This window comes from Gymnoscopelus microlampas (genome assembly GCF_963454915.1).
Source record: "Gymnoscopelus microlampas genome assembly, chromosome: 15".
NCBI lineage: Eukaryota > Metazoa > Chordata > Actinopteri > Myctophiformes > Myctophidae > Gymnoscopelus > Gymnoscopelus microlampas.
In genome coordinates this window covers 19,155,340-19,178,835 of record NC_139952.1, presented here as the reverse complement: position 1 = coordinate 19,178,835, position 23,496 = coordinate 19,155,340, and the positions used below count along the sequence as shown (strand labels likewise).

General features: G+C 43.2%; 1 protein-coding gene across 1 annotated transcript in view; it reads right to left on the bottom strand.

Moving 5' to 3' along the window:
• Positions 1-23,496, bottom strand: part of vps50 (VPS50 subunit of EARP/GARPII complex) — a 192,526-nt gene that overhangs the window by 116,501 nt on the left and 52,529 nt on the right. The window contains 7 exon segments of the mRNA XM_084079678.1: positions 4,185-4,325; positions 7,003-7,101; positions 9,813-9,855; positions 19,107-19,189; positions 19,972-20,007; positions 20,185-20,302; positions 21,553-21,623. Of these exon segments, the coding sequence (XP_083935804.1) occupies positions 4,185-4,325; positions 7,003-7,101; positions 9,813-9,855; positions 19,107-19,189; positions 19,972-20,007; positions 20,185-20,302; positions 21,553-21,623 (591 nt within the window).

Genomic DNA, 23,496 nt, shown 5'->3' with positions numbered 1-23,496 from the left:
AACCGCTTGAAAATCCCTTAACAGACGACGTCACGCTGGTTGCAAGCGTCATACTGCGCAAGCGTCAAACCCATTCTGTCAGGTCTCGCTAGGGCGCGCAGCACTAGCCAACACACAAGAGGGGTTGGGGTGTGCTGAAACTAGCGCACCCCGAAACAACAGGCTGAGAATTGATTGCATGAAACAATCACCTGTGCATTCAGTCTCAATGTTGGTAAACAAATAATTGGTCTATGCATTAGAAGGCTTGGCTGCCACTTCCAACATGGCGCCGTGGAGACAGGTCGCTCCAATGAACTGCAGCGGCCAATGAGGTATCTACGTTTCTATATCTATGGTTGAGCCCCCTAGTCTTTGAACCCGCTTCCTGTTGGGACCTGAATAATGGTAGCACAGCTGCTGCCCTGCCCCCTGCAGGTTGAGGCCGCTATAATGCCCAAGCCCCAGAATAATCTATACATTGTTAATCAATGAAACGTCTGATTGCGTTCAGATTGAGCTTTTTACGCTTGCGATGTTTAACGGCCATAGAAGAAAGAATCAGTGCATTCGTTCTCTAACTTGAGCAGATTAATGAATTGTACTTCTGTAGATCACCCCTGACTCTGTGTGTGTGTGTGTGTGTGTGTGTGTGTGTGTGTGTGTGTGTGTGTGTGTGTGTGTGTGTGTGTGTGTGTGTGTGTGTGTGTGTGTGTGTGTGTGTGTGTGTCATACTTAAATAACGACATAAAATACACAAAAAAATACACATACTTTCTGCTGCCCTAGAGCATGGGGGAAACAAAATAGCAAGCTTCAGTGGAGAGGTGGGCAGGTGATGTTAATCCTGTATTTGAGCTGACTAATGACAAAGTTCTCCCTCTCACAAACATCCAGCCAATAGACTGGATCTTTCCAGACTCAAAGCTGATGAATTGCATTATCTGGAAAGGTGTCAGACGCTGTCCACAGGAAATACTGTAGCACAAGAGGCTGACCACCCATGTAACACAGCCCTGCTTTGTGCGTGTGTGCGCACACACATGTGTATTTGTTTATAGTATATACACAATAGGTTCTTATGTGAAAATGCCTAGAGAAAGTGAGAAAGTGTAGAATTCAGTGTTGTTTATTATTAAGTTTATTCACACAATAATGGGTAACAGCACCCCCTGGCACCTGAAAGAACACAGCTCCGGTTAATTTGTCTAATTGGTTGGCGTTGGCCCTGTGACCGCGATGGCATGACATCTTGGTCTCCCCTATATTGCAGGGAACGGAGGGATCCCTGTATTCTTTCCCATGGAGTGCAGCAAGGTGCAGTCCAGGGAAGGAATTTCATAAAAGCCATGAAGGTTATGGCTGCCGTGGCCCCTCAGTTTGGCCTTCTGACCCTCAAAAGATTATATGACCCGAGGCCAAAGTGGCCATGGTGCCCTAACCACACTGCCCCCAGCTGATTGTACCATTATCTCCTCTGCCTCTTTCCTGTCAATTTTTGTGCATTTGTCTTTTGTTGAGATTCTGAATTCTCCCCCCCATCTTCAAAATAGTCTAGCTTGTAAATCTGCTATTTTTGGCAAAGACATTTGGTGTAGTTGGAAAAAAGGGGTCCAAGAACAGAGCCAACTCAGGTCCAGTTTACTAAGTCTAGAGGGTCTAAGTGGTTAATAAATAAAATGAAATACATTATTTCAGTGGATCATTGATGCATGTAATGGCCTTCCTGCCCTGGCATTTGTCCTTTGTGCACTGATGCCCCTTTTCCACCAAGCCATTTTGAAGGCCAGAACCAGTGCCTAATCTCAATTATACAACAGGTAGTTCCGACCAAGCAATCTGATTGGTTGAAATAGCTTTCTAGCCGTGCTTCAAACCAGCATCATAGCACGGGCCTAATCACATTAATAAATCACTCCGCAGTGCAGTCCAGTCCGCACCTGATTAGACCATTATATGGCACAGCTGTGCTGTGAAGTCACTCTGTCCCACGGTAGGAAAACAAACAGACAGTAGCCTGACCCACCGCCGCCACCGGAGAACAAACAGCTATGCAAAATGGACTATGTTGTTAATTTGGTGGATTTACGGTTGATCAATGGTTAGAAGGTTATAAATATCCTCCTGTGTAAAGTAAAATGACTCCCATTTCGTTAACAGTCCAGTAGGCTATATGCTCCGTCGTACGACCGTGTCACGCGGCCAAAATAGCCGATCTACAAGTTCACAACGCGTCGCCATCGCGACGCGTTGTCAGCTTGTAGATCAGTTATTTTGGCCGCGTGACACGGTCGTACGACGGAGCATATAGCCTACTGGAATTCATTCCACTGCGCAAGCATTGATAGCTCAGCTGTGTTGATGAGACGGTGCCTCAAACTCAAAGCACTGCTACAGGGACTATTTAATGTCTCTCAGTCAAAAACTCTTCTCTTTACAGGGAAACGGACAATAGCGAAACATTTTTATTATTAATTGCCCCACAATATGAATACATTTGGATGTGTTTTGTTGGTAACTGTTGTATAATCGCAATATTACACTCGAGGGTGTGCTTTACCTTACATTATTGGCACTTCAGTGATGCTGGCGGAACTCGGCTTCGCCTCGTTCCTGACCGCATCACTGGCGTGCCAATAATGACGGTAAAGCACACCCTCTCGTGTAATATTGCTTAAGCAAACTATAATAACAGAGGCAATAACAGATCAAGCACCACCACACACTCAGGACGCCCCGTCCCCCCCTTTTTTTATGTAACTTAGGCCTTGGCTACACGTACATGGATCTTTTTCTAAACGCACATTTTTGTGTGCGTTTGGGCCTTTCAGCCACACGCAAACGGTGTTTTTGGCCGCTAAAACGGATATTTTTGTAAACGGATAAATAAGTGAAGGTTTTCCAAAACATGCGTTTCAGTGGATCTGTGTGGACATGTAATCCGGAGATTTTGAGAAACGATGACGTCATCGCGCATTCGCACATGGTCATTATAATAATAAATAATACAATAATACATAAACACCGGACCGCTCATGGTCATTATAATAATAAATGAAGAGAGAGAGAGCAACACTTACAGTCTATGAAACAAGGCACGCTCATTTATGGCTAAATAATGTCATACTTAATAATAAGACAGTGGTGGGAAAAGTAGCTCATTCACTGTGTGACGAAAACCCTCTTTCTCTGCGCCAAGTAGAACACACGGCGCGCGCACAGATTGAATGTGGGGTCTGTCGTCCTAAAACACAATCGCCCCGGTGCCGAGAGTCCCTGCTTTATAGTGGTGTTCGATGTTTTTACATTGCCAACTCTCACATGTACATAAACGTTCAGATTTCAAATATAAAGTGCTTACCCCTGAGCCACGGACGTTACAAGGCGATCCGGACCGCGATAAGTACCCGTATCTCCCGTATTGTTCAATAAAAAGCATTTTAATCCGATCGTCGGCCATTTTCTCCAAATTTTCTCCGATGCTTTCAACGATGCGACACCAATGGTTGGAAGGTGTATTGCACTCTGATACATTACCAAAATAAAAGAACAGAAAAAGAAAATGGCCGGCGATGGGATTAAAATGCTTTTTATTGAACAATACGGGAGATACGGGTACTTATCACGGTCCGGATTGCCTTGTAACATCCGTGGCTCAGGGGTAAGCACTTTATATTTGAAATCTGAACGTTTATGTACATGTGAGAGTTGGCAATGTAAAAAAAAAAAACGAACACCACTATAAACCAGAGACTCGACAGCGTCATGTGAACCATGGCTACTGTTTGAGCTGCAGCTGCGGCCTAATAATGTTGTTTTCGTTTATGTTCACGTATGCTGTTCACGTATGCTATTAAAATAATGCAGCTATTGCAGTATTGGGCCTTAACATGTGATTACAAATGTATTTGTATTTGGCCCCTCATATATATAATTATAAAATAAATGTAAATATAAAATCTGATATAAAATTGAAACATGCAGCTGATCGATGCGTTTCTGCGTCTACGTGTGGACAGGGATTTTTGTTTATCTTTGTCATGTGGCCAGGGATTCTTTTTAAAAACGGAGGACTAAAATATCCGTTTAGTAAAAGATCCATGTACGTGTAGCCAAGGCCTTAATGACATTATAAATGTCATCAAGGTGATAACGAGGTGAAATAAAGGTTAATAATGATGATGATGATGTCACCACGTCCTTACCGTGCACAGGTCTTTGTACTGCATCTTTTGAAACTTGGTATCAGCGTTTCCGGCACATAGCTCCACGTAGCCCAGCACCACTTGGAACACAGTGTTGTGGATTGCTTGGGTGAAATGCATGTGGAGCTGGTCCATGGCCGTCTGCAACATAGAGACAAACATGCTATCAGTGGCTAACTAAGTACATTTACTCAAGTACTGTACTTAAGTCCAATTTTGAGGTACTTTTACTTTACTGGAGTATTTCCCATGTTCAATACTTTTACTTCTACTCCACTACATCTCAGAGGCGAATATTGTACTTTTACTCCACTACAATTATTTGAAAACTTTAGTTACTAGTTACTTTGCAGATATACATTATTACATTATAGAACATACATTAACCACTTTAGCCCTATAGAGCGTGCCAACCCGTCGTCACCACGGGGGGGCGTTGGCATTGGGCGTGGCATTGGGCAATGTTAAGTCAACCTGGTTTTTACCCCTCAAAAATGTCCGCCGCTACCAAAAGACACTTGTTGACGCCCCTTTCAGGAATTTTGGCACGCTCTATTTTATACCTAGGCTATTTGAAAATAGCCGATCTACAAGCTCACAACGCGCCGCATCGCGACGCGTTGTGAGCTTGTAGATCTGCTATTTTCAAACATTTTAGTACTTTTACTTTTGGTACTTTAAGTACATTTTGATACCAATTTCGTACTTCTACTCAAGTAAATTTTGAATTCCGGATTTGTGCTTGTAACAGAGTACTTCTACATTGCAGTATTGATACTTTTTCCACCACTGCATGCTATTAAAGCCGCGCAGTGCAATAGTTTCAATAATATAAATGTTCCGACACTGTGAGCTGTTTATACCAACGTGAAGGGGCAGGCTCAAAACATATTTAAAACAATGTAATAATAAGAAATAACAAAAACAATAATTATTATTATCATCATCATTATCATCATTAATAAAGCTATTCACTGTAACTAACCAAGAGCTTCTCTAATCTTTATGTTGTTGCCCAGGGCAACTCTTACAAACAGGAAGCTCACAAAGGGAAGAACACTCAGGCCAGCTGTGTTATTGTTTATCATCCCTTTCATCATACAAAGCCCAGACAAACGAGGACACTGGAGTCATTGGGTACGTGGGTGCCCCACAGGTAATCGACGTGGCAGCTTAATTACATTTTCCTCCCATGAGCTTTGCGTTCGTACCACCAGACCACCCAACCCTATGCAACCCGTTACCATACTAGCGTCAAAGATATAACAAAAAAAAAGATTAACCTTGAGAGTATTCATGTAATCACTATATATTACAAGCATTATTCTATTAAAGGTAGGGTAAGTGATTTGCGTTGGTTAAAATAATTGTTAAATAGCTCTATATTCTGATAGTACTCATTGCTATAGAGTGTTTGTTCAGTATTAGGAGTCTCCTTGTCTCTCCACCTCTTTATTAAACAGAAAATGCATTTTCGTTTCAGTTTCAGTTTCATTTCCAATTTTATCCAACCAGGACAGAGAACTCAATCAGGATACAGCTTAAACAAGTGAAATTGGAAGTGATGACACTAAGAAATTAGCATGCAAAATTGGAACTGGAACACTATACAAATTAAGCTTAAAAATTAGTACTTTCTCCTGATTGGCTGAGATTTTGACACCTACCGCAAAATGTATTTTCTGTTTATTAAAGAGCTGGAGAGGCGGGGAGACTCCTGTTACCGAACAAACACTCTATAGCAATGATTACTATCAGAATATAGTATTTTAACCTTTTAACAAAATACTTTTTGTTTTAACCAAAAAATATCACTTACCCTACCTTTAAATAATAAACCTTTCGCTAAGCTCCACCCCCATAGGTTAGACAAACAGCCCAGCCAAGAACACAAGTCACATACGCTACTAAGAGAGGTCAAACTTGTTGCAGTTTTATTAAACATAACCTACTACTAAGTGGCAAGATGCTCACATATCAATATGCTACCAAGTCCTGTCGGTTCACTGCAGAGAAGCATAAGCATGCCGTAAAGAATAAAGCCAAGTTACGTGATCCAGCAGCAAGTAAGTGATTACAGTTTCATGGTATACAGCAGGTTTTACCCAACCTGGGGTTCGGTGGGGATCCGTGAAGGTATGTTTCACAAAGATTATCTAAATGTGATTTCATTTTGTGCCCCTCTCTCTCAAGCTAATCTACTGCTGTTATGGCTCAATAGCAGTGGTGCAAAGTAATTAAGTACATTTACTCAAGTACTGTACTTAAGTACAATTTTGAGGTACTTTTACTTTTCTAGTATTTTCGAGTATTTCCAATTGTCTATACTTTTACTTCTACTCCACTACATCTCAGAGGCAAATATTGTACTTTTACTCCACTACAATCATTTGAAAACTTTAGTTACTAGTTACTTTGCAGATATAAATTATTACATTATAAAACATACATTAACCACTTTAGCCCTATTTTATACCTAGGCTATTTGAAAATGGCCGATCTAGGTCTGCTATTTTCAAACATTTCAGTACTTTTACTTTGGGTACTTTAAGTACATTTTGATACCAATAACTTTGTACTTCAACGCACGTACATTTTGAATTCCGGACTTTTACTTGTAACAGAGTACGTCTGCATTGCAGTATTGATACTTTTACTTAAGCAAAAACACTCGAGTACTTTTTCCACCACTGCTCAATAGAGAGAGGAGGTGATACTGTATGTGCGATGGAAGCGATGACAACGGTGGTGGGGGGGGGGGGGTTTGCCAACGACACACTGGGTTGCGGACGGACAGCCTCTCGGCACCAGCACTGACCTGCGTCTTGCCCAGGAGTGTGTAGGCCATCTGGACCTTGGTGTAGTGGGTGATGTCAAAGTGCTTGCAGGTCTTTGACAGCGCTACGTCCAGCTGCTCCTGTAGCCGAGAAGAGAAGAGAGAGAGGAGAAGAGAGAGAGAGAGAGAGAGGACAGGAGGGAAAGGAGAAGAAAGAGGGAGAGGAGGGATTATCAACATTAAGACGGGGGATTTAGGAGATGAATGATGAATGGATGTGAAACAGGAACACACGGCCAAGAGCAGGCAACGGGGGTCCCTGGTGGTGTGTGTGTGTGTGTGTGTGTGTGTGTGTGTGTGTGTGTGTGTGTGTGTGTGTGTGTGTGTGCGCGTGCATTTGCATTATTGAGAATGTCTATTTGGCAGAAAGAGTGAACAAGAATGCATGAGGAGAATGACAGCGGTGTGTGCACTCTCAAGGTCACAGAAGTAGTCATTAAATCAAAGGAAGAAGAACAGGCAGTCGTGGGAAACAGTAGTGTTACTTGCCACTGCCTATCTCGCTTTATAAGCCAGTGTTTTGTGCTAATTGTGTGTCTTGTTAGAGAAGCTGATAGTAAAATGAACAGAAAATGTAAAAAAATATATTATAATCTCAATATGAAAAAAAGTGTTATGCTTGGCTCAGATGGAAACGTTAAGTTTGACAATAAAGAAATTGTATGATGAATAGTGATGGAAACACACTCGTTATCTAAACATTTGACAGCCCGTCTTATTATAATATTTTAGCATTCTGAGTCTGACACAACAATGCTCCATGTCGCATTTGTTCTGCTGTGATAACGGAAGAATAAGAGGTGATGCACCTGTTTCAGGTGTGAAGGCATGGGACGGTAAGATAGGGCTGTGTGTGTGTGTGTGTGTGTGTGTGTGTGTGTGTGTGTGTGTGTGTGTGTGTGTGTGTGTGTGTGTGTGTGTGTGTGTGTGTGTGTGTGTTTGCGGTTGATGGTTAAATAGGTGCCAACTGTGAGAAGCTGAAAGCTGGGAGAAGCTACATGCAAGGCTGCCCGCCACTGAATTACATCCACTGTTTGCCCTGTGAAGCATGTCCAGGCTGGGGAGCATGTCTTCACTGGGGATGGTGCGCGCGTGTGTGTGTGTGTGTGTGTGTGTGTGTGTGTGTGTGTGTGTGTGTGTGTGTGTGTGTGTGTGTGTGTGTGTGTGTGTGTGTGTGTGTGTGTGTGTGTGTGTGTGTGTGTGTGTGTGTGTGTGTGCGTGTGTGCGTGTACAGGTGAAGCCACTGTCAGGCAATCATAACCTGGATATGTGAGCAATTCATGTACAGTTTGTAAACCCACATGTTCTATACAGAGTTTAATTTAACTTCAAAAAGTTTTCTGAAAAAGTTTTTTTTTATTCAAAAAATGAATGTTGCTATATATTTCACAAACAACTGATGTGACACAGATGCTGTCCCGGCTTGAAAGGTATAATAACGTATAGGTGTAACTGGTCTAAATAAACCATGTACCCATCCAGTTCATCAGCCCATTATCTCCTCTGGCCAAGCAGGAATGCCCTCTTGAATGAGTGGTAGATGTCTGGGTTTGAATTCCAGATGTTAGTTGCAACTGCCTCGCTCCGTGTTGGAGAGTATGTGAAGCTTATGGATTGTAGCTTTAATGTGCGCTTATATGTGGTGTTTATTCCATTGATATCAAAACAGAACAGACTTTGCGCTTTTTCTTTTTTTGCTCCAATTAGAAGACTGTGTTGTGTGGATCTCTTTTGAGTACAATCCATGTAGGAAAAGTGTCGCCACAATCCATGCATACTATGCTTGTATGTGTGATTTGTTATGCGTGATATTTGTTCCAGTTTTTGAAGATGTCACAATGTATCCTTTTTTGACAAGTGGACACAGAACCCCTATTAAAAAATAGCAGATCTACAAGCTTGTAGATCTGCTATTTTTGAAAAATTGTGAAAAATGTGTGCAAATCTTTTAATATATATATTATTTTAAAGCAAACATTTGTAACTCAAATCTTTGCTTCTGGGGGTCCCTCGAACAAAATATTTTGAGATGGGGGCCGGCGGCCAAATAGATATCATTTTGGGGGGTCCTTCACATGAAAACGTTTGAGAACCACTGATATAGAAAGGTAATGTTTTTCAGAATACTGTTGGGATTTGGAAGACATTTGTAGAATCGGCTTCAGGTCTTAACGGGTTAAACAATATATTTGTCTATGCAAGGAAGCTCTCTGCGTTTATTCACTATCTATGCCGCAAATGGATCTTCAGGTGTTTTTATTTTATAATTATCTATCGCAGATTTGTCAGGGTTTTTATTGCAGTCGTTACTATACCGTCTTTTTAAACTGTAATATCTGAGACCTTCCGAATTCATAAGATCATCTGGTCTCTAGTGTGCGCATGGCCCTTGGTGTTTTTTTGTGTACAAACAAAACTGCGGGTAATGAATCCACTCAGGCGCAGCAGCTACAGCGGCACTGAGGAAATTACTTTGCATGCCATTCATCACATGGCGCTATCAAAACACCAGCTCCAGACCAAACTGATGATATTAATAGTGTTTGCCATAGAGACGCTGTAATGACTTTCTGTAAATGTCAATATTTGAGCTCTCACAGAGAGCAAAAGAAAGTCAAACAGCCAAAATGCCCAAATAAGCACAATGTGTCTCCTTCAAATGAGGACTCATGGCAAATTATAGCCATGGTATAGAGAGAAGAAACGCATTAAACACTGGCAATGCTGCTCACTAATGATGTTTCTCAAATAATGACACACAAATGAGAGAAAAGACAAAGAGGAGCACATACCTCAATTTGCTCCAGAGTGTCTTGTAGTTTGGAATTCAATTCACTGCAGGGAAAAAAAGGACATTATGACACATCGTTCACCAAGAACATAAACCCAACTGATGCTTTGCCAGACAGTGTTAACTAGAGCCTGACCCTTAACTCGAGCCTGACCCAAAACAAATATAGCAGCCTTTATTTGACTTTTTGATTAAACCCGTATCGGGCATTATGCAGCCCATATGTCCTGATTGTCAACCACTTTCAACCTGGTGTCTTTTTGGGCATGTCATTATACTGTAGGTGCATTTTCAAAAATTAGAAAAAAGTAAACAAAATGTCAAAAGAAATGTCAAAATAGCGGATCTAGAAGTCGTTAAATAAAATAATTTCAGTTCATGTGTTTCATGTTCATGTATTCTATATTTACCGGTACTTGTTTGCTGGTTCAATGTATAAGGTTTTCATAATCTCGTTGCTGTCGGGCAGAAACCAGCTAACTATTTTTTTCCGCTTTTGCATTTGTTTTCCATAAATCAGTGCTATTGAACACCCTTTACGTCTGTGTGTTGATGTGTGGCTACCGTGTTATTTCCCCCACGCAAGATGAACACACTCTTCTGAAGACCAATCAATAGTGCCATTTCAAATCAATAGTTTAAAAGGCCAGGTGTATTTACCCACTCAATGGTTTTGACCTTTTTCTTTTCGTGGTATGCAAGGTTCAAGGTTTGTTTATTGTGGAGTAAAATGATATTGCTCTGATTCCTCAGAAATTGTAGCAGCATTAATAACAATCATCATAATAATCAGAATAGTATCAAAGGAAGGAAAAAAGGACTCAAGAAAGACAACAGTTTGACTATTGTCGTAGCACTTGAGGTGCTTAGGTTAATAGACATCTATTATAACACCTGTGTGTAAAAGCTGTACAGTGACCTGTGCCAGTGTCCTTGGCATTCTCTGTGTCCAGAGAGGACAACTTGAGGGGTGCATGGGGGGGGTGAACATGGAACCGAGCTGAGCGAGGAATATTGGGCCGAGGTACTGTCTAGGCGTATAGTTGTGGTTTTTTGTCTCTCTTATGTTATGTTTCGTTCTGTTTTGTTTTGTGTCTTCTGTTCTGTTTGTGGACATGTATACGTCTTGTATTTTAACACATTGGTTGCCAGCATTTTTTCATAACAACTTACGTTGGGTGCCAGCATTCTCCCCATTGACTGCGCTTTGCTGTTTAAAGCTCTAGACTCCACGACGAGAAAATCCACGTAAAAAAAAAAGCATCCATTCATGTAGCGCGAGGACCCTGGCTACATCCTGCAACCATAACATTTCACTCGCGAGTTACAATGGGGGGGGGGGAAAAGAGAGAGAGTGTGACTGACGGTGCGTTTTAACAGCGGGCAACTCTGGGCGATGCCGGGCGATATCGCCCAAAAAGATAAAGAAAATCCATCTTTCATCGCCCCCCCGCCCACTTCGCCCGATCGCCGGCTCTCATAGACTTTCATTATATTTTGGGCGATGTTGCCCGGCATCGCCCGAGAGTTGCCCGCTGTTAAAACGCAGGGTTAGTGACTGAGTGACTGACTGAGTGAGAGAGTGAGTGAGTGAGTGAGTGAGAGAGAATGAGAGTGGAAATAGACAGGAAAAGCCAAGAGGTGATAAACCCAAAAACAAAATGGCCTTAACCACTTTCACCCTGAACGGGTCACACAGCTCACGCGATGTGAGCTTGGAGACCGGCTATTTTGGCTATTCGTCGTACCACAAATGATCCAGGGTTTAAGTGCTTAACTCATTCACGATCTAGACTCCCATCCACTTCCTTGTTAACTTAAAACTTAAAAATTCTGTATCTCGGCTCCTGAGTACTTTTTTTTTTCAATGAAAAATCTCTGGCAGTGGGCAAACGCGGCCAGAAATAATTCAGGCAGTTAATGAGTTAATGAGTGTGCATGAGTGTGCCAACATACATAAGAGATTAGAGTTCCGATTTCCAAAAAATCATTTTGGGACATTTTAAGACAACACCATGTTCTGGGAGATGCTCCAGTTGTTCTCATGAAGGCCAGAGAAAAGCGCTTCCAGCTTCCACAGCCTGATAACAAGTCACAGTCATGTTCTCTCCTTCCGAGGTGCACTTATTTCATTCCCCCGAGACTCCCTCCTGCACGCCGCACAAATTAGCAATTACATGTACGTGACGCCATTTCTCCTTCTCTCTCACTGCGCTTCCATTGGGGTTTCTTTCAGGTCACCCACCCTTTGATGCTGTGCTTGGTGAGACCACCCATTGCCCAAGGGACAGAGTGTCCTTAACTAAATCACTAATTAAGAAGCGTACGTACCATTATGGGAAGAGAGAGGAGGGAATAGGTAACTTGTGTGTGTGTGTGTGTGTGTGTGTGTGTGTGTGTGTGTGTGTGTGTGTGTGCGCGCGCACGCGCTCTCGTGTGTGCCCGCGCGCGCACGCTCTCGTGCGTGCGTGCGTGCGTGCGACAGTGAAGAAATGAATGAAAGCAGACAATAGGAACCAGAAAAGGATTAGCAAGAAAGTATGAACCGAGTGTGTGTGTGTGTGTGTGTGTGTGTGTGCACGCGCGCGTGCGTGCGTGTCAGAGGTGAGCGATTAGAGAGAGAAGAGAGGTGACAGAGAGAGGAAGCGGAGAGAGGAATAAAACGGGATACGCAAAACCAAAAAAATGATTACAAAACAGAGTTCCGTACGTACAGTACATGTGATCAAAGCACGCGTAACACGCCTGCCCTCCTCCCCACCACCACCACCACCACCCACTGCACGAACGCATAAATAAAACAGGAAGCGGGAGAACGAAAAACAATTATCAACCCATGATCCTCTTCCTCGCAGTCGTCAGTCGTGAGGAAGCAAGCGACTACATGGAGAATACGGCAGGAACACCCCCCCCCCCCCCCCTCCGCGCCCCCCATTTTCAATTATGACTGGGCGCCAGGCAGGCAGGCAGGCAGCCACGACGAGTGCTTTGGGGAACTGGGGGCTCCGTCATAACGGCACGCTGAACCCCACTAACAGGCAAAGTCACGGACACCTATACAGTATGTTTACGAGGAGGACCCCCACAGGGATATGGCTGTGTTTTCATTCCTGATGAAATGAGACATTTAGTGAGATGACAGCCAAGGAGAGGGAGAGTTCACATCTATGAGAGAGAGAGAGAGAGAGAGGCAGGGAGGGAGGGTGGCAGGGGGGGGGGACAGGCAGAGAGTGTTGTTAAGGGATGGTATGGCAGAGAGAGAGAGAGAGAGAGAGAGAGAGAGAGAGAGAGAGGCAGGGAGGGAGGGTGGCAGGGGGGGGGGGACAGGCAGAGAGTGTTGTTAAGGGATGGTATGGCAGAGAGAGAGAGAGAGAGAGAGAGGCAGGGAGGGAGGGTGGCAGGGGGGGGGGGACAGGCAGAGAGTGTTGTTAAGGGATGGTATGGCAGAGAGAGAGAGAGAGAGAGAGAGAGAGAGAGAGAGAGAGAGAGAGAGAGAGAGAGAGAGATAGAGGGAGGGCAGGGGGTAAATAGAAGGGAGGCAGAGAGAGAGGGGATGGGAGGGAGGAAGGGTGAAGAGATGGGTGGCAGAGAAAGAGAGAGAAGAAGGGAGGGTACAGATGGAAGAAGCGGGCCCTAGAGACTGCATGGGGGAACACATAACAAGACAAAAACAAGCCACCGGCAAGTGTCAAAACCAAGAGGAGCGGAAATCAACAGAATAACAAAAATAGAAAATGTGGCTTTATAGGTAGAAGGGGAAAGGAGAGAAGAAACAGAGAGAAGGATAAAGACAGAAAGAGAGAGAAACGTATATCTTTTTTTTAAAAAGTGGTTATGTTGGACAAGGAAAGCAGGGGGGGGGGGGGTGCCACGTTGTCTAATGACACCCACAAATCTCTCTCCTTTGGTTGAGTAGCATACCAGTTTATCAATGAGACCAGTGCAAGGAAAAATAGCCACACAAAACGTAACTGAGATGATAATATACATTTACACAATCTACAGGACAAGATGGCAGCATGGCTATAACCCATTGAGACCTGGAACGCATCTGTGTCATTGTTTTGATTTGAGCTTAAAAAAAAAGCATTATTTTACACTTTGGCTATTCAAAAATAGCAGATATACAAGATCTGCTATTTTTGATTTTTTTTGAAAATGTGTGCAAATCTTTGAATATATATATTATTTTATGTAACATTTTTAACTCAAATCTTTGCTTCTGGGGGTCCCTGGAACAACATATTTTGAGATGGGGGTCGGCGGCCAAATACATATGATTTTGGGGGTCCTTGACATGAAAACGTTTGAGCACCACTGATATAGAAACATACGTTTTTCAGAATACTGTTGGGATTTAGAAGACATTTGTAGAATCGGTTTCAGGTCTTAATGAGGTTAAATATACTGTTTGACCAAAAGTCAGTGTACCTCCTTTCTAATTAGTGTTTCTAATTAGTGCCCTTTGCTCCAGTGAATGGAAACGTTGGCCAGCTAAATCCTCTACTGTCAGTAAAACGGAGTTACAACTGTACTTGGGCCGCTTTTTCGCCCGTCTACACCAAATCTCTTCGCCCTGACAATTCCCCCCCCCAGAACCCTGGCCCTTAACCCTTAACCATATCAATCACAGCTGGAATTAATTGGAACACCAAATGCGAGACAGGCCTAATTCCCCCATGCTCCCCCGTACAGAAAATGGTTTTGTTGAGATGACCGAGCAAGAACTTGACTGGCCTGCACACACAGAGCCCTGACCTTAACCCTATCAAGCGCCTTTGGAATGAAATGGAACACCAAATGCAAGCCAGGCCTAATCGCCCAACATGAAATGTCCGACCTCACTAATGCTCCTCTGGCTGAAAGGAAGCAAATTGCAGCAGCAATTTCCAACTAGTGAAAAGCCATCCCAGAATGCTGGAGAATGTTAGAGTAGCAAAGGGGGGACTAACTCCATATCAATGCCTGTGATTTGCTTAAACATATAGAACATAATACTGTATGTGTGTATAAAGGAAAACATTGTTTTTTGTTACTACTCCTACAGATTTTGTCCTCAAACAAATCGGTATACATTTCTCATGTTCCATTCCGATTATTGGCTATGATTGGCTTCCAATGATTGCTGGGAAACTTTGCACGGACAATTAAGCCAAAGAAGAACCTCAATCCCAAGTTTTTCTAATCCCCTCGTGGTGGGGCTACAACAGCCCATCAACATCTTTTTTTTCGTTGGATTTCTTGGATCATGACGCAATTTATAGGCCCTGCTTGTGCCAGATAAAAAATTCTGCCATAGCGCAGAGCACTAATTCTCACCAACTTCCGCGTTAAGAAAGAAATCGAGTGGACAAGGTGCAGTTGATTCGGGAACACTACTGCTCGAGTCCTTACTAATACCAAGAAAGTGATCATATCACTCCAGTTCTTACATTGTAACACTGGCTCCCTCTCTGTCAAAGAATTTATATCAAAATACTACTGTTGGTTTATAAAGCACTGAATAGTTTAGGGCCTAATCTAATTTCTCAGCTTGTTATACGACCGTCCAGACGTCTCAGGTCGTATGGGACAGGTCCGCTTTCTGAGCCCAGAGTCAGAACTAAATGAGGAGAAGCAGCGTTTAAGTTCAGCAGTAATAGGGGCAATTAGTTTTAGAAGCACACATCTCCAGTAACTGCAGAACAAGCTTTGATTCCAGCCATAGAGCACTACATCTATTCTGCGTTGGTTCCGGGAGTGGGTAGCAGGGTGGTATAGAATGAAGGGGAAATGGCAGCTCTGACGTGGGGCCTAATCGATAAAAAAACAAACCACCGCGGCAATTAGTCGGACCGTATAGCTCCCAAGAAAATCAAAGGGGCAGAGATGATTGCCGCTGCAGCATTCACCTCAAGCCTTGTTTCCTGCGTCCTCCAGTGTGTGTGTGTGTGTGTGTGTGTGTGTGTGTGTGTGTGTGTGTGTGTGTGTGTGTGTGTGTGTGTGCGTGTGTGCGTGCGTGCGCATGCGTCCAGGGTTGCCAGATCTGCTTATTATAATTTCCCCGCAATATTTTATTTGAAAATAACCGATCTACAAGCTCGCGATGCGACGCGTTGTGAGCTTGTAGATCTGCTATTTTCAAATAGCTGATGTATATGTTAAAGTGCGCATGTGGCCCATAGTCGCTTCTCTTGGGCTGGTTTTCCTAGACCTGGTTGCTCGTTTCTCTCACAGAATCTGGCAACACGGCACACGTCACAGATACATAAACGCACCCTGGTGCTTCCGTCATGCACTTTCAAATCACATTCAACCTCCAGGAAAACGGGAGGGGATAAAGGGAGGAGACGGGAGGAGAGGAGAGGAGAGGAAAGGAGAGCCTATGTGGTTATGCTCACTATGCTGTTATGTAGCAGCCATTGCCCCCCCCCCCCCCCCCCCAGTATCAGACGAAAGCCTGCATGGTAAATTGGTAATCATCTTGTCCTGACTGATGATAGTGGTTAGCTAGGAGTGCAGGGTGATGCGTTTTATATGAGAATGTCTGTCTCCTTTGGAATAAACACATATTTGAAGTATGTTTTTCACTAATGTTTTTTTTTTTTATTATTATTTATTTTCATTTGATATTTTGACGGCTTTTGGGGGGCCCCACTAGTATTGGTTTTAAGGCCAACAGTTTATTAAGTTTAAACCCATTTAAAGCATGCCAGTTCTACATTCAATTAGTCATTTTCTCTAAGCCAAAACGCACATTCAATAACGATGTTTCCAACATAGATGTACATGTAAAACAGTGCTCTGATGTCAAAAAGTAATGGCACGAAAGAAAAACTGAGAAAAGAAAACAACTAATTAGCCTAAAAGCTTTCATCAGGGGGAAAATAAAGAATTCAACAAAAATAAAGATGTTCAAGGGCAGCTGCTTCAGTCCTTGACGGCATCCTACCACTCAAACAGAGAGCGTCTCCTTCCCAAACCCCAATGGTTCTAATCAGCCCCCCGCCCACAGGAGTGGCCCAATTCACTCACAACTTGCTACAAAAATCGCTCATGAAAAACTATATAATCTCCTACGTTTCATTTTCCACCTTCACATGTGTCTCCTTCTCTAATAATCAAAAAGTGCTATATATTTCATCTCGCAATTTACTTCCGGATGGTTCGTTTTGCACCTTTTTTTGCCACATCGGTCACGGGAAAGAAATAAGCACTGCCGTGGTCTATGGAAACGAGCCCAAAAGTGCACCCAAATAAGCCCAAAATCGCTTATACAAACAGTCAGACCTGGCAACGCAGCCTACGCCAATCATGCGTGAGAGATCTACAAGCTATGGGGCAGAGACGCCACCGTATCTTAGCAACAACGACAGCGCTCACTCTCATTGGTCGTGTCACGCTAAGAGCAGTTCCCAGACAATGGCATCGCAGAGAGCTTGCTGTAGCCATCAGAGTCAGTCGCAGCAACGACGGACAGGGAGCTGTGATAGCTGGCATGTACTGTAGCTAACGCTAACGTGGTTGTTGTCATGCCTGCAGCGGCTGTGCAATCACTTCGTCAACAATGCACGTTCGTGTGGTGAATGTGATTATTGCTGCTCAGTTAGTCCATTGTAGATGGTGTATATTGTGGCCTTGTGTGTCTTCTGGAGAACTGTGTAGCTCCACAGCAACTCCAGTAACTAACGTAATGGCAGGACCGCCCCGTGCAACGCATCTTTAGGCTGCATTATGGTATAGTAATTTCAGATAATTTCGGCCCGATTAGGGCAGTGGTTATCAACCTTTTCAGGCCGCCCCCCCCCCCAAAATAATCATATTTGAACTGGGGACCCCCACATTTTGTTTGACTCCGTTCCACAAGTCAATATTGTGAACATAGCAGATCTACAAGCTCAAAACGCCTCACGTTGAGAGGCGTTGTAAGCTTGTAGATCGGCTATTTTCAACATGTTGGCCTCTCTCTTATATTATTTGACAATTTGGCCAATGTTTTATAGCAGGGGTCTTCAACAGGGGGTCCGGGACCCCTAGGGGGTCCTCAGAGTTACTACAGGGGGTCCGCCAAATATTTGTGACATGCTTTTTTGTAGATCGGCTATTTTTGGCATAGAGTTATAGGTGTAGAGGGAAAAAAGAGCAGCAAACGTTTATCTGAAACACAATTTTATACAATATAGAGGGGGTCCCTGCTTCATCTCTCACAGCTAGGGAGTCCTTGGCCTCAACACGTTGAAGACCCCTGTTTTATAGTATAGTTTGTTGACTACTTTTGTTGCAGTAATGGTCTTTTCCTTTACTTTCGTTTTTTTATTGTCTCCGCCAGGCCGAAAGGCATGGCGCGAGAGTATGTTTTACCCCCTGTCCGTCCGTCCGTCCGTGCGTCTGTGGATAGCTAATCTCCCACATCGTTGGCTTGATCGCAGCCAAACTGTGCACACACACTCCCTGGATGCCAATTCAGAACCTCTGCCCCATTCATTTTTTCCACATGGCCCTGTTATAGTGCCACCAGGAGGCCGCTTTTTGCAAAACACATTTCTTCACAGTACTCCTACATATTTTGTCCAAACATCACGCAAATCGGTACACAGTATCTCTACAGTCATTACAAAAAACGGGTCTTTCAGATTTTTCATATTCCATCCTGATTGGCTAAAAATGGCTTCCAAAGTTTGCAGGACTGCTCCGTTTTGACCAAAATGCCTCAAATTATGAACACAGCATGCACTTTCCGTGCAACTTTGCACCCACATTCCCTATATGCCGAGGAAGAACTCCACTTCAGATTTTTCTAATCAGCCTCATGGTGGCGCTATAACAGCCCGATTTGTCTTTTTACCTTTAACATCACCAATCTGTGTAAAACTTTGTATGTGCACTCTCTACAGGTCAAGGAAAAACCTTTGCCCTGCATTTTTCACATCTACCTTTTATAGCGCCACCAGGAGGCCAACGTCAGGGCTCTCAATACTGCACATTGGTGGAGGAGGAGGGGCCGCAGGGCGACCGCACACATCGCTGAACCAATGGTAGCCCACGGATGTTTCCTCTGGAGATTTAAAATCTATCCCTCTATGCCAAATATCATCCGCGCTACAGGGTCTTCACTGACCGAGCCATGGCCCCACTGGCTCTCATGACGCTACGCCACTTATATGCGCTGCCAAGTGGCCGCGGGCGCTACGTGGGCGTGGCGGCGGGCTAGACGCGAGGCCCTGCGTAGCAGGGCCGAGCTTCTAGTTTTCACAAACAAAGACGCATTCGGTCCGTTTGAAAACAGCAAAAATCCACTCAAGTGTGAGTGCAGTACCTGATGCAGCTGTAGTGCTTGAAGGTGCTGGCTGCTTTCTGACATTCCAGACAGAGCTGGATTGCACCTGGGTAGTCTTCCTCCTAAAGGGGCGGCATAGAGGTTGAAGTCAAGTAGGGTAGTCTGATGTACACTCTTACTAAAAAAGGGGTTTGTATGGACATCCTCAAAACAGAGGAAAGGAGAGCTTGAATGACAGCTATGACGATGAGTGAGGCATGATGGAAGTTTCAAACCAGCTACAACAAAACAAGATGGACATCTGGGTTGGTTTAATGCAGAGTAGACCTATCTGCCTTGACATACTCCCGCTACCTTTTCCAAAACTTTGAGCGTTGAAGGCTGATCTCAAGTACAAAACTGAGAATCGTCAAATCTGTGGCACTTAATTGCAATTTGTTGTCATTTTCTATCTTTGTTTGTAATAAATCTATGTTCAGTTTCAAATTCAGTTGTCTTTTGGCCTTTATACCACTAGACTAAGGGTCGTGACAAATATGAACCATACATTCAAACAGTTTTTCATTGTCCTTTAACTCATGTCGTGTATGCCTACAGTACATCACAAAAGCATATCGGTCCCATAACACTACGAGCAATGTTATAAATATGCTGTACAGGTATTTCAAAAATAGGAAAGAAATCTGTGTGTATATTTTTGACAGTCTCGAGAAGATTAAGGTATTGCCACAATGCCAAAACTGCAGCATTGAGGCTTTGTGGTTTTTGTAAAAACACAGGTGTGTGTGTGTGTGTGTGTGTGTGTGTGTGTGTGTGTGTGTGTGTGTGTGTGTGTGTGTGTGTGTGTGTGTGTGTGTGTGTGTGTGTGTGTGTGTGTGTGTGTGTGTGTGTGTGTCTACAATACCTCAAGCATTTCGCTGAGTCTTACATCTGTCCTTTGCTGGAAGGAAAGGAGTAAAGAAGTATTAAATATAAAACTTACAAGAGTGTCCCACCAATACGTATCATTTCACAGCCTGTGTGTGTGTGTGTGTGTGTGTTATGCAGAGGTGTGAGATGGTCAAGAGTCAAGTGAGATCATTTGACAAATTATTGGACAAATTAAACTGCACAGTACAAGGGTCTTGATGGTCCTCAGAGACTTGAGCAGGCCTGTCAGCAGCTGTCGTCTCCTCTGGTTTGCTAGTAACCCCAAGCTGGCCTCTGTGAACCCCTCCTTGGACACACTCAGCTGCCTACACACAGGATGACACAAACACGGCAAGAAACCATCTCAAAACAGGATATGGCAATGTATGGATAATGTAGACCGTATTCACACAGCACACTAAGAGCAAAATGGCCACTGTGTGAATTATAGTCAATTAAAATGCTCCAATATAGTCAATTAAAAATTGTCGATACTATAGAAGGAATATAAATGTATTAACACAATGAGTAAGTAGATGTGACAAGTATTATTATTTTCCTATTCACTGGTTCTTCAATTTAATGACTCCATACCAAACTGACTGGATCAGGGATGGGCAACTGGCAAAAATAGAAGCCTTATGAACTATACTTCTAGTGTTCATTTTTGTATATTTTTAAGCCAAGGTTACAGCAATACTCTGAAAGGCATACTCATACATGTGAAGTTTTGTTTAGCAGTACAGCTGTAGTAAGTTGATAGAAGCATTACTAAATGCTAAATAAAAACAAAGTTACAACAAATAATAATAGTTGATATCCCTTATTTATCACATATGTGACTTTTATGGGCTTTTTGAGTAATGGGGTACTACTGGCGAGAGTGCCGATAAACAGGGGCGGGCTGGGACCAAAATTCAGCCCTGGCATTTTGGTCCGAACCGGCCCACCGCCCCCGGACCGTTTTGCCAACGGGGGTCCCGGCCGATAAACAATGCGGCCCCCCCAGAGTGAGTGTGGAAATGTAGTGGCCCTCACCATCTACAAAGTTGCCCACCCCTGGACTGGATCATTGAAAATTGTCTTGTACTCACTATTGATTTGCTGTACAGAGCAGTGGTTCTCATACTTTTTCGATGTCAAGGACCCCCAAATTGATATGTATTTGGCTTCTCTTGTGTGCCAGGGAGGCACATAAGAGAAGATTTTCCAAGATCTTTTAAATGTTTTTTTCAAAAATAGTAGATCCACAAGCTCACAACCCGTTGATCGTTGTGAGCTTTTAGAGCTAGTTTTCAAATGTTAAAACTGTTCCTAATTGTGATGGGGAGTGGGACCCCCTGGAACCCCTTCAAGGACCAGCACCGGGCCATAGTCTGGCATTGCCAGACTAATCAAGTGGGATCACTCTGATCATCCTGGCAATGCCAGGCTACCCGGACCCCATTTTGAGGGGCTTGCAAACCAAAATCATTGCACATTTAAATTCAAATGAGAGACTGTGAATGGGCTGTTTGATGGATGAATGAGATATATAACTATTTTCTATGTTGGCAGGCAAAGTGGAATCACTTACCTCCTGGCATTGGTGCAGATGACCGCTGCAAGCTGTAAGTTGGTTTGCAACGCTGTCACTCTCTCCAGCTCCTGCAAACAAGGTGCTGGTTAGCCTTGAAAGTCAGTCTATATACAGCAAACAGTGAGCAGTGGTGGAAAGTAACTAAGTACATTTACTTAAGTACTGTACTTTAAGTACAATGTTGATGTATTTGTACTTTACTTGAGTATTTCCAATTTCAAATACTTTTACTTCTACTCCACTACATCTCAGATATTGTACTTTTACTCTACTACAATTATTCGAAAACTTTAGTTACTACAGTAGTAGTCTCGCTAGCCAGACCCCACAGAAAATGAAAAACAGCGACCTCTGCTGTTTGTGATCATTGTCTGTGGGGTCTGGCCGGAGGCAAATGGAAGCCTAGTGCGCAGGGAAACACCGGTTTCATGTCTGCCTATAGCGCATCACTTCCGGTTGGTGCGACCATGTTTTCATTCCCACTAACAATATTTCTACACGGAACACTAACACCACTTCTCCCAGAGAACATGGATGGTTTTGGTTATAAGCCCACTTGTTTCTATGATGAAAGAGTAATTTAAAATGTGAATATCTTTCCGTGGTTTTGTCCGCTCCGAGGACGCTATTGTTAAATTAGTTTCGGCTAGTTTCGAGGGGGGGAGGGTGGATCATGGTGGATGGACACGTGAATCCCGCCCACTACATTTGATTGGGTAAAGCGCGGCCCACTTCCTGATCTGAAGGCACGCCCACTTGTATCCAATGAGCACTGGTTAGGACGAACCGCTCCGACAGATTCCACCGCAGGTCGGAATCTGTTCTTGAGAGATTACTACAGTAGTTACTTTTCAGATATAAATTATGATATTATGAAACATACATTAACCACTTTAGCCCAATTTTATACCTAGGCTATTTGAAAATAGCCGATCTACAAGCTCAAGATTTCAGTACTTTTACTTTTGGTACTTTAAGTACATTTTGATGCCAATACTTCTGTACTTTTACTCAAGTCAATTTTGGACTTTTACTTGTAACAGGGTATTTTTTATATTGCAGTATTGGTACTCTTACTTAAGTAAAGAATTTGAGTACTTTTTCCACCACTGAACAAACAGTGAGATACAAAACAGTGAGTTTCTATTTCGGATTCCTTGCTAATTCTGCTCAAATGGACTTTTGTGAGAGCATCATTGTGGTGGAAGTAACAACCTTTTTTAATATGTTCTGTTATCCGTGTGAGATATTGTATTGATGGCGTCTAATGAGGAAATCAGTGCTCACATTACAGCACTACCCAATGACTCCCAACTGTGGACACAGGGCTGCAATTATCCATTCTTTTCCTAATGATCATTCTGTCAATTACTTTTTTCAATTAATCGGATAATCTTGAAGCACGAATCTACGCAAAACAATTCCAGATTGATTAAATAATCTACTAAATCGATTGGGCCCTATTTTGTACTGGTGAAAATAGATTATCTACAAGTTCACAACGCGGCACATGGACTTATGGGTCTGCTATTTTCGCGATTTAAAAAATAAAGGAATTGAATTAAATGCTTTTTCCCCAAATCAATTATTTTATTAACACATTGAGTGCCAAAAACGGTCCGGACCGTTTGTGAGAAGCTATGCGTTATGTGCCATAAACGGTCCGGACCGTTTTTGGCCCAATGTTAACTCCTTGACTAAAAGCTTAATATCTCCATTTCTTTTTAACGTGGTGGAAATGAGCCGTTTTCGATCGGCGATCACTCTGCAATGGAGGATCGCGTTAGAAATATTATTGTTCCAGGCATTAGTCGGGACCCTCCGCCGCCTCGCACGCACGCTTTGTTTACATGCGCGTCCTCGTCGGGGCTTCTACAGCACGAAACATATCAGTGTAAGTGGATGGAAGATATGCTGGCACTAGATGTACCCTATTTTAAT